The sequence below is a fragment of the Pinus tabuliformis genome, chromosome 7, assembly GCF_031772625.1.
Source record: "Pinus tabuliformis cultivar Carrire ecotype Pingquan chromosome 7, CPIR1, whole genome shotgun sequence".
NCBI classification, from domain to species: Eukaryota; Viridiplantae; Streptophyta; class Pinopsida; order Pinales; family Pinaceae; genus Pinus; species Pinus tabuliformis.
The window spans coordinates 547,440,758-547,452,992 of record NC_142293.1 but is presented as its reverse complement, the minus strand read 5'-3'; the positions used below and the strand labels follow the sequence as shown (position 1 = coordinate 547,452,992).

The 12,235-nt window shown below is 35.6% G+C and overlaps 2 protein-coding genes across 2 annotated transcripts; both read right to left on the bottom strand.

Moving 5' to 3' along the window:
• Positions 1-7,540: 7,540 nt before the first annotated feature.
• LOC149248511 (thylakoid lumenal 15.0 kDa protein 2, chloroplastic-like) lies at positions 7,541-7,984 on the bottom strand. Its single transcript, XM_089450303.1, has one exon. It carries the CDS (start codon positions 7,982-7,984, stop codon positions 7,541-7,543), a length of 444 nt encoding a protein of 147 aa, XP_089306429.1.
• A 2,087-nt stretch (positions 7,985-10,071) lies between these two features.
• Positions 10,072-10,668, bottom strand: LOC149248510 (uncharacterized). The gene has a single exon (XM_089450297.1). It carries the CDS (start codon positions 10,666-10,668, stop codon positions 10,072-10,074), a length of 597 nt encoding a protein of 198 aa, XP_089306423.1.
• Positions 10,669-12,235: the final 1,567 nt, after the last annotated feature.

The window sequence follows — 12,235 nt, the reverse complement described above, 5'->3', positions numbered from 1 at the left end:
CAATCATCACTTTCGGGGCTTGCACCCGGTAACCAGGACTTCCCGGGAGGTCACCCATCCCAGATCTCCTCTGGCTCAAGCGCGCTTAACTGTGGAGTTTTCCCCACAATCAAGCCCACTTAGCTTGCTACCCCATTTGCAAAACCTTAGCAAGTATTGTGCCTCATGAACCATTCAAGTAGAGATCCCTTCACTCTTTTTGAATTTAAGTATAGGGGGTTTTACGCAGTGCATTATATTAGATATCATTTTTGGGATTCAACTGCGTTAAGTAAGTCATTCACGTAAAAATGTGCGTATGTGCTTACTATATTACACTATAAATAATAAACACAAATATTAGCGTCACACGTGTGCCAATGGCCGCCTCACAGTCTGTGGCGGTCGTGCAATGGCAAAGGTATTGCAACCTTGAGGGTGGCTTCTGGGCTAACGGTTTGGCTTCCGGATCCTCTCTCCTTTTTCTTCATGGGAGCGAAGCGAACTCACGACACTTTTCATGAGGGTGCAAGAGATATGCAGGTATGTTCAGTGTATTAAAAAAGCTTTTATGAGTAGTTCGGTTGGTTTAAGTCTCTGTTAAGTTGTTTTAAGTATCTGATAACTCATGAGCAGTTCAGCTGGTTTAAGTTTCGGTTAATTTATTAGTCTTATGTCATGAGAGGGGCAAGTTCAACAGGTTTAATTTTATTGGGTGCATAAGAATTTTCTTCCCTATATCATGATTCTCCTTGGGTCAATAGGAGTTAGACTCCCTGTAGTAGAATCGATTCGGCAGGTGTTATTCAGGCCAAATATTCATCGTGGTATGTACAGTGTCTCGAATTGAGCAACAGAGAGGTAGCAGCCTGCGAGGTAGAGTGGGCCTCACTTCACTTGCCTACATCTTCTCCATCAGTGGCCTCTGCTACGAGCTATACCTACTCCACCGATCCAAGATCCGCCCTATCTTTCTCACTTTTGCACACTTCGGGTTTCAACATTTCCTTGGATACATTCCCCTGGGTTGGAACGCCCTCATTTATTTTTAAAAATAAAAAATCCCAGTTTGAAAAGCTTCAAATATCCAAACTACTAGCAATCAGAAAAACCTTTGTTCGCGGGCTATTTCTTTCAATCAAAAACCTAATCCCAATCTCAAAGAAAATGTCCCAAAACATTTTTTTGTAAGTGGTCTAAATTTATTATAGATTACATCAGGTTTGATTTGTGGTTTGAGAAATTGCTACTGGCTGGGCCTAGGCAGTAACCGCCCTTAACATAATTGGACTTGTTTCAAACAGATGACCTTCACATTATAGAATAACTTAATAATACACCCCATCACCCACTATTCTACCTTAGTTAGACTTCAAAGAAACAATTTTTACACATTATTTTGATTAATAAAACTATTGGGAAAGTATGTATTTTAATTTAGAAATATGTACTTAATTTAAATACTTAAAATTGATGGAAACATATTATGATTTTAGTGAAGCGAATAGTTTATAATATGTTAAATAGATTTTCATATGTAATATTTAAAAGTTAATAAGTTTTTATTCTGAAGAAGTGAGAGTATATATATATATATATATATATATATATAGATATATATATATATATATATAATGTTTGTTAAGTTCAATGATTTTAAGAGAATGGTGGAGGCACATAGTAAGAACAATATGTCATATTTGAAATTACATATGCCTCCATCGCTATCTTCATATTGGCATGTTTTTTTCTGCTATCTGACCTTAGTCACATGTACCCTCGTATTAGCATGTTCTATCTCATATCCAAAGTCACTTCATTTTCATATTGATATGTTTTATGCCATTTTTTTATTTTTTATTTGTTCCCACACCCCCTCCCATGTTGACAATTTTGTCTAATTTACCTAAAATCTCTTACTAGACATGTTTTAGCTAATATTCTCAACCACTCCCATCTTCATGTATGGCTGGATGAGGGGAGATGTTAGCTAAAACAATCTATGTTTTATATTTAATATATGAAGGTGAGGTTTGTGGTGAGTGTAGATATTTGTAATGTATGCATTGTTTTTCTTTATATCTAGAATCACCAACAACCTCACATATGGGTAAAGTATTTTTATATAAATATATAAAGTGTTGACCGAGAAAGAAATAATTTCTAGTTTATATTCATAATATTAAGACAAATACACCCTATCCCATTCTCCTCTTAAATGTTGCATTCCCGCCCATTAATAAGGGTGTGATTAGGTAAGTAACATGTAACTATAAGATAATTATCATAAAGAAGGGAGCATGGATGTAACATATTATTTTTCTAGGTGTTTATTTCAGGTTCTACTATGCATACAAACATGAATATTATCATCAACTATCATCGGCAATAGGTGGAACATATTCAAGATATGATGGTTTGAAAATGATTCGAATGCCTCAATCAGTGACCTACATCAACTTAGTAGGGGTCTCCTAGGAAACTAAAGTACAATAGTGATTGTATATGAAGGAACTTTGCAGAGATGATAATTGTTTCCCTCTTCTCATAGACGAGTGCGATCTCACCCTCAATAATGAAATGCAATTAGTGATGGAAAAAGAGGCTTTCATTGGCATCTTCATTGTCACCAATGTAGCCTTTAGGAATCACTAAAATCGACTTTTTCCTTCCCTATTTTCATGAGGAAAAGCTTGAACCTAAGAGTGAGACTCTTAGGCTCCATATCCTAATGGATTCACTTCTCAAGTGTTTGTCAAATACATTATACGAGAATTATTTCAAAAAATTGAAGCATGCCAACTTTTATATGCTTAGCAAGAGATTGAAAAAACTTGTATATGTGTTGGAAGAAAAATCTTTTAGGAAAAATGTCCTTGTGGATCCTCATACCAAGAATTTAAGCATTTGATATTTTGACCATCTCTCTCAAAAGGAAATACTTATACATCTAAGTGAATTTGAATAGCTATGTGGTGGGCTTAAAGAAAAAAATGGAGTATAGTCTACAAATTCCTACTTCCCAACAATGTCTTCTTCATGAGGGTAAATAATTAGGTGATCTCCCTAAATAGATTAATTATTTTGTATACAAAGAATCAACTTTTATCTTCACACTATAATTGTGTGGGGAATGGTTGGTATTAGGATGCATCTTAGCGATACAATAAAATATTAATCTACCTCCCTGGTTTATGTGATGTCATTTAGCGATATAATAAAATAAAAAAATCTACTTCCCCAATGCCATAGTGGTTCGTGCTGAGAAGGTGTCAATTATGACACTTTTTTGTGCAACAAACTTCACAAATCATAATGATTCTTCCATTAGAATAATGTATATGAACAACTCAATGTGTGAATTGTGGTCTCCACACTTTACTAAGAGGTAGAGTTGAAAAATAGATACAAGGTATTTCTCTTTCAGGGAGGTTGTGGTATTTGAAGATCCCCTTGGTATAAAAAAAACATCATAAAATGGATACTACTAATTCAAATAAAAACCTAGTTCCTGGTAGGAATTTTGATATCCTACCTATTATATAAAAACTACTTGCTATAACACTTTTCTCGCTAAATTAATAAAATGATTAAAAAAATTACCAATTTTTTTTTTGAATAAATGTTTTTAATAAAAACAAATATAATGTGGGTTACTTTTCTAATTTCAATCTTGTGAACATCATTTATAATTGTAAATGTATAATGGCAGTTGTAAATCCTTATTTGCCCCTTATACTTGCTTTACTTTGTCTCGTGCCTTATGCACTTATAGGATGGGATTTTCCTTATATAATAGCATAAAAATTGCATTTTTTAAAGTCAAAATCCAAAAGAAACTTTGAGCCATTTCTCTGAAATCCAATAAAGATTGCTCTATATTTATTTATGAGAATCATAAATATGTTTGATTTCAGCAACTAGCTTGCCCTCTTCCTAAAGATCTTCTGATGTTAAATGGAAACATCACCCAAAAAGTTAGATCCAGCTCGTATTCCATCATAGATCCGGCGATGATGTTGTCGTCGTCATCCTCCTCTTGATGCGCTGTCGAGCTGTGGTGATTATAAATAAACGTATAATTAATTCTCTCATTCTGACCGATTTGATGGTGTTAGATGATTGGTCAGTGTCTCGCAGATGTCTCCTTTTATTTCGGTAGAATTAAGAGCCAAAAATTTGTGACAGTAGTGTTGTGAAAAACGGGTCCCGAAGTATTTTAAACTCTAGCTTTTGATCACATTAAACACACCAAGGGAATTAAGATCTTTCATGCTGTTTTTCACCTGCAAATCATTACCTTAATTAAAAATGTTAAAGATCCTCCTCCAAAGGCTTATAAATTTCATGATTTGACAAATTTACATATGGTCCAACTAAAAATCTTAACATCTTATAATGACCTTTGAAAATCCATTTCCACTTCAAGTGCTAGAGTGTCGATGATCACAAAGCTTGACCAGACATCTGATAGATATGAGCCAAGTTAGGTATTCAGCTTCGTTGATGTTTATCAAAATTCCAGAATATATATTTAAAACTCTGCAATTTAATTATGCTTAAAGGTATTATTGAAAAGAAAGATGAACAATAACACAAATTTCAAGTTTTCACTATATGAATTAGTGTAAAACTTCGATAATATTACGATAAATTTTAATGAATGAATGAGAAGGAACACTGACAATAATAAAATAATTTCAGGCTTCCACGATTTGAAATATGAAAGTAGTGTGTACAACACAATTACCGGTGCATCCTCATGTTTGATTAATCTGAATTTAAATCAAATTGCGCGTGATGAATAAAGCAACAAAAAGCACAAAATCAGCATGTCAAATTTTTTTTGTAACAAAGTTTGAGGGAGACCATTGCTTGCAACCGTTAGAATTTCTTTGTGATCTTTGACCGAAACCTTCCATTCTCTTTCATTTCTTTGATCTTTTGCTCATGAGTGTTAATTGCTAGACGGTTATAAATTAGTTGATATTTTTTAAATCACGGTTACAATTGAGTTGATATTTTTTATGGATTTCATGCGAGGTTTAGCGGGCCTCACTTGAATTGGCCACACGTCCTCTATCAGTGGCCTCTGCTACCAGCTATGCCTACTCCTTTGAACCAACTCCCGCCGTATCTTTCTCACTTCCGCGCACTTATAGTTTCGTACATTTCCTGGGATCCACTTCTCTGAGTAGGAGCGGAGTTGATATTTTTTAAATCACGGTTATAATTGAGTGGATATTTCTTATGGATTTCATGCCAGGTTTAGTGGGCCGCACTTCAATTGCCCACACGTCCTCTATCAGTGGCCTCTGCTACCAGCTATGCCTACTCCTTTGAACCAACACCCGACATATCGGCGCACTTATAGTTTCGTACATTTCCTGGGATCCACTTCTCTGAGTAGGAGCGGCGCCCCAGCAAGGTTAACAGGCAACTCTCAGATTTGTTGAGGATATATACCGAGTTTGAAAAGTTCATATGCGAACTACTTGCAACAATTATTCTTGACAGTACAAGAAACGTATGACTAGTGACTGCCTATTCCATCTAATAACCCAACCCAAAGAGAAGTCCCAAAAAAAATTGACTATAAGCATTTTTTAAAATAGTTCCTATTTATAGATATGACCATTCAGCTGTGAATTCCATTTTAAAATAATATTAAGTAGCTCATTTCTCATTTTCCTTTTTTCTATAGTTTTTCTTTTTTTTATTTCAATATTAATTTAATATAGTCATTAATAAAATTCTCATATAAGATAATATCAATTTACAATAATATTAAACTAGCGTTTGCACTAGATGTTGCAAAGGAAATGCGGTAAGGCATAAATTGAAGAACGCAAATACAACAAAAAATACTTTCATAAAGAATAAAAATACTTCTAATGAATTTATTATTAGATATTCCTATTTATTGCACTATATATTAACTCCCACTAATTGTTTCCCTTTTTTAATGTAACCTTTGACCACTATGGTCACTATAATATCAAATACAATATGTGTCTCTTAACAAAAAACCATTATGAAAGCCAAAACACTTACATGTCTCATATCCCATATAAATCATAATTTACTTTGATCACTCTTGGAGAATTACAAACCCTTTCAAAATGAAACTTCTAACCACTATTACCATTAAGAAAAAATGGCATTGATTACTTTATAATCCTTAAGCGAATAACTCTATTATTAAGTAAACCATAGTGCAATATGATTTTTAACACAATGAATTCTAAAAATTATGACCCCTAGTACACTCTCATCATAAACACATTGTAACTCCTAAAATGTTACAAGACATAAACTTTAATACCTAACACGTTAACTATAACATTAAAACTATAACCTATATGTACTTAAATTGTCTTAACATAGTGAAGGTAAAGAAGAATCAAGTGTGGCTCCTTCAAATTCAATCCCACGAGAAGCCGATATAAATTTTTTTTACTATCATGTAGATGATATGTTCACTATTGACATTCACCCCAAAACCATTTTATGGGAGAAACCTATGGTAATGATGTTGATGGGTACTCATTATTCTCCCATTAAATGGTATAATGGTGGCCTACATTTTGTAAATAATTTAAGGTCTTAATGTTTGTATCTGGAGCCCTTTTCGACTACTATGCTTTCACAACCTTAATTGTATGCATTTAAAATTTTAGAGATTAGTAAGTTCTTTTCTAATTTAACCCTAGATGCAATAACATTAAGGAATATATGCATTTAAAATTTTAGAGATTAGTAAGTTTTTTTCTAATTTAACCCTAGTTGCAATAACATTAAGGAACAAATATAAGTATGCCTAGCTGGAGCAAATGGTAATTAACATCTACTAGGGTATGTCACATCTTATTTTTATTCCTTACAAACCACCTAGATCGAGAAAAAGGCTAATACTAGTTTCCTTTAAAAGGTTTATTTTACACAAATCAAAATGAAATTTATTCTCTGTTGAGTGTAACTAAAACTAGAATAACAGAATAATATGGCTGCTGAGAACAGAGAATGTTAGACTTGGGAACTTTACAGCTAATTACAATATTGTTTTGGAGAGAGAAACACAAAGTCAATTACAGCAATGAGAACCAATTCCATCTCACTACAGAGCATGGTGGATATGTGAAGGAGACCCATTAGTCAATTCAGTCATGCATGATCACTCTCAGTGTTATATCTCCATTTCCTTCGATGCAAACAATGGATTAATAGTCCCATATAAGAGAGACAGGTTCAGATATGCCACAGGGACAACCCTTAACATAAGGCTACATTGAAAAAAATTATAAGTAGCCATTGCAACCCTCCTGAGGATACTAATAAACATGAGTTGCATTTGAGCCCTGAACTTCTGCAAAATAAAAAATTCCCAGACTTTTATATTAGAGTTAAATCATTTTTTCTCAATAGGTGATTTTCCAAAGATGGGTGTCAGATAAAAAGCAGCAGCTGCTCCTAAAAACCCTAAGTTGTTCTTTACCAAAGGCTCCCAATCTGAAGTTCTCCCCACAATTAGAGGTATCCCAAATGAAGCAAATAATAATAGCTAGAGAGGAGAAAGAAGAACAACCCACTGCCATGAACCCTCCACTCTGCCTTGAGGGCTAAGCCAGGCAGCAAACCCAAACACACAACCCCTAGCAATGGATGTCGCAAGAGTTAAAAAGTACAGGACATCTGTCAAACCAGGAACGTTATTGCATCCCTCTTCCCTAACAATGCATTGCTTGATGGCATCAATTGTATTCAAAAGGGCTGCCTGATAGCCCTCTTCCGATACAGAAAACTGATTCCCATACCTAAACTGCAGCTCACTGAATAATTGACAAGGAAGCCTGGAACCCACTGTTAATCCTGTGCCGAAATTCAAGATGTTTGGGGAAGAGATGTCCTCTACTATAATCATAGTCCTGTTATCAGGAAGCCATAGGTCCCTGAAGGATTTATCTGAAGGAGATGCGGATGGCCCAGACCTTGTAAGGATTCTCATTTTCCACTTTGACTTATCTTCCAAAGCCTGCAACTCTTGTGAAATCTTCACTACTTGGGCTGGAGATAAGACCCTGGCTATGTCAATAACATTGGTGAAGTTGTTGGGTAGCTAAAGGTCTGGGACTTTTACTGCTTCTGGCTCTTTTGAGGCCATGTTGGATTGAGGTCTAATCACAAAAGACTGAATGCACCAAAAATATGAACCACCTGATTCCACCTGTAAGGTCAGGCACACACCAGAATGAGGAAACGTCGACTAAGAAACTACGACGCTTGGTCGCAGTAGGCACCGAGATATGCATAACACTCCTAATTAAATGTACGAGGGAAAGAATTAGCGTTGTAGCGACCATCAATAGTGCCCTGAAATACCCATTGATAAACCAAGTGAACTGGTTGAGGTCACAGAGCCACAACCAGTCAAGGCTTACACCATGGCTACAGGTAGCATAAATGAAAAAAAGTAAATAGGGGAGTTATTTTACTTGACTGAAGGTTCTATTAGAATATGCCTTAGTTTAATTAAAGTAACATATGGCTTGTCTCTGACCTTATTGAAATTTTCAGTGATTATATTCCATAGTTCTGTTTTCCCTAACAATTAGTGAGAATCCACACTCTGCAACAACTTCATGCAAACCATGTGCCGAAATGCATGAAAAGTTTTCACGTAAGCTACCTACTTTAATTCTCATGAGAAGAGGTTTTGTAACTTTGGCCAATGTGTACAATTATTTATTGGTATATTGTTTGGAGGTAGGTATCAGATGAGGGTAATTAATCACTGGCCTTGAAAGTTAAAAATTTCACAAAACAACTATATATACTGGACCTTTAAATCAATGTATATTTATAACTTCTACTTCCTATTTGCCACTGTATTTTAGTGTCCTAAATGCCAATGAGTCCATATTATTTGAACTATTTTCACTTTATCAGGAGGGTATTTGTGTAGAAAATTATTTTTATTCTACATGAGGGTATTTGTGTAGAAGATTGTTTCTGTTCTATAGGAGGTTTCAAAGCTCAAAATTGCCCTTGAAAGTTAAAAATTTCAGAATATAATCTTTCTGGAAAAACAACTATATATACAGGACCTTTAAATCAATGTATATTTATAAATTCCACTTCCTATTTGCCACTCTATTTAAGTGTCCTAAATGCCAATGAGTCCATATTCTTTAGACTATTTTCACTTTATCAAGAGGGTATTTGTGTAGAAGATTGTTTTTATTCTACAGGAGGTTTCAAAGCTTACAGTGCATCAAAATGTGGCTCCCTTGCTGAAAATACAATGATGATTTCTTACAGACAAAAAGAGTGGCCTGGCCATTATAAAAATTGTTCCCACTTATGGCCACTAGCATTGCAGAAACAAAACGAGTGTCACTATCCACTTAAACCAGGTGAAGTTGCAGTTATCTTGAAGGCAATGTGGTATCCTAAGGAGATCTGCATAAATGAGAATATACCACATCTTCAAGTTATCAACAGTTTCAACTCATCAGGAAAGGAAATCATTAGTATTGCAATGGGCCAAGAGACCCTCCACATACCTCACATCACCCAACTTCCACTACATTGCTGCACTTAAACTGCCAAGAATTTCAAACGAAATATATCATTGATATCATTACAATTAAATGACCAATAAATATAATCATCAAGCAACAAAAATATAATAGGGCTGCTGAGCACAAAGAATGTCAGACTTGGGAACTTTACAGCTAATTACAATATTGTTTTGGCGAGAGAAACATAGAGTCAATTACGGAAATAGAACCAATTCCATCTCACTACAGAGCATGGTGGATATGTGAAGGAGACCCATTAATTAATGCAATCCTACATGATCACTCTCAGTGTTATATCACCATTTCGTTCGATGCAAACAATGGATTAATAGTCCATATAAGAGAGACAGGTTCATATATGCCACAGGGACAACCATTAACATAAGGTTACATTGAAAAAAATTATAAGCAGCCATTGAACCCTCTTGAGGATACTAATAAACATGATTTGCATTTGAGCCCTGAACTTCTGCAAAATAAAAAAATCCCAGACTTTTATATCAAAGTTAAATCATTCTTTCTCAATAGGTGATTTTCCAAAGATGGGTGTTAGATAAAAAGCAGTAGCTGCTCCTAAAAACCCTAAGTTGTTCTTTACCAAAGGCTCACAATCTGAAGTTCTCCCCACAATTGGAAGTATCCCAAACGAAGCAAATAACAATAGCCACAGAGAAGAAAGAAGAACAACCCACTGCCATGAACTATCCACTCTACCCTTAGGGCTAAGCCGGGCAGCAAACCCAAACACACAACCCCCAGCAATGGATGTTGCAAGAGTTAAAAAGTATAGGTCATCTATCAAACCATGCATGTTATTACATCCGTCTTCCCTAACAATGCATTGCTTGATGGCATCAATTGTATTCAAAAGGGCTGCCTGATAGCCCTCTTCCGATACAAAAAACTGATTCCCATACCTGGACTGCAGCTCACCGAAGAATTGACGAGGAAGCCTGGAACCCACTGTTAATCCTGTGCCGAAATTCAAGATGTTTGGGGAAGAGATGTCCTCTACTATAATCACAGTCTTGTCATCAGGGCACCATAGGACCTTGAAAGATTTATCTGAAGGAGATGGGGATGGCCGAGACCTTGTAAGGATTCTCATTTTCCACTCTGAATTGTCTTCCAAAGCCTGCAACTCTTGTGAAATCTTCACTGCTTGGGCTGGAGATAAGACCCTGGCTATGTCAATAACATTGGTGAAGTTGTTGGGTAGCTAAAGGTCTGGGACTTTTATTGCTTCTGGATATTTTGAGGCCATGTTGGATTGAAAGTCTGAGTTCAGGATTTGGGTAATTGCTAAAGATGGTGTCAACTACACTTGCTGAATCAGAAAGGTCAACAATAGCATGGATGACATTGACAGAGTTTGCTTACCCACATCCTTGAGAATGTTTTTTTTGTGCTATGCATATATCAATTGAGAAATACCTAGGTTTTTGAAGGTGATATGAAATGGGTTGAAGTTGTGGGTCATTGAATTGGGTGTACATTGACTGACAGAGTATGAGTGTTTTATGCGATTGAAGGTGGGCTTGTAATTGAAAATGGAGAGGACAGAGAATGATTTAAAAGAAATAACACAGCAGGAACTGAGTGGCATTTTAACTAGGGGTGGAGAAAGACTTAGAATGATCTTGATGGTTGCTTGCTGAGGCTTGAGCTTGAGTTTCCATGAGATACTGTGTTAGGTTCCTATACCAATAGGTTCCATTTTTCATGATTGACTATGGAAGTGCCAAATATGTTCATCCTTGCATGCTGCAATGGTTCCATATTTTGTAAACAAAAGAAGAAAATTAAAAAATGAAAAGAGGGTATGCCCTAAAAGAATAATCAAAGGGAAAAAAGAGTAAATTGGTCAACAAAAAGAAAAGAAAACGAACCCCAAACCAAAATACCAGGAAATTGGCCAGCCAAAATGCCACTCCTATCTTATTTTGCAAGTTCACAATGTGCAAATACTGTTGTTTATCACACTTGATGGATGGCCCAACAGTTCAATCTGGACCACTCCATATTTAAATTTGTTGTTGTAGAATAGAGAATGAATATCTGTCCAAACAGTTCAAGCTTAGTAGATGGATAGATAGGTAGAGAAATTAAGGGGCCCAACTGCTTAATCTGGGCCCTTGGACGAAATAAGGGTAGACTTAGATAGGAGGGCAGTCAAAAGAAAAGAGGACAATCAGGGTTTGCTAGTCCAAATGCACCCAATCCAAAGGAAGAAAAAATGCTAGGTGTATTAGGCTGGGTAGGCAGTTGGAGGTTGCAGAAGCAAGTTTATGATCACTTTTGTCTTGTCAAGAAAGATTTATCTCATCAGTGACACAAATACCAAGGCAATTATTTGGTTGGAGGATAGTGGGAGCATGAATAATTTCCCCTTTCATTCCCCCAGAACTCATTTATTAACATCCCCTCAAGGACCTTGGGATCCGCCCAATAGTCCTACCTCACTTCATTTTATGAGAAATGTTAAGTTGAACTCTGAGTTTAGTTAGTGGAAAGAAGCCACATTTCTTGTGTAAAAATGATCATTCCATACTCCTTTTCGTTTCCCTATGCCTAAGTTTCACTCTATAAAATTAGCATTTATTCATACTGTTTCAATCCATAAGGTCATATTAACAATTAACTTTATTATTTTAGCTCCCTTAATCATTTCCCCT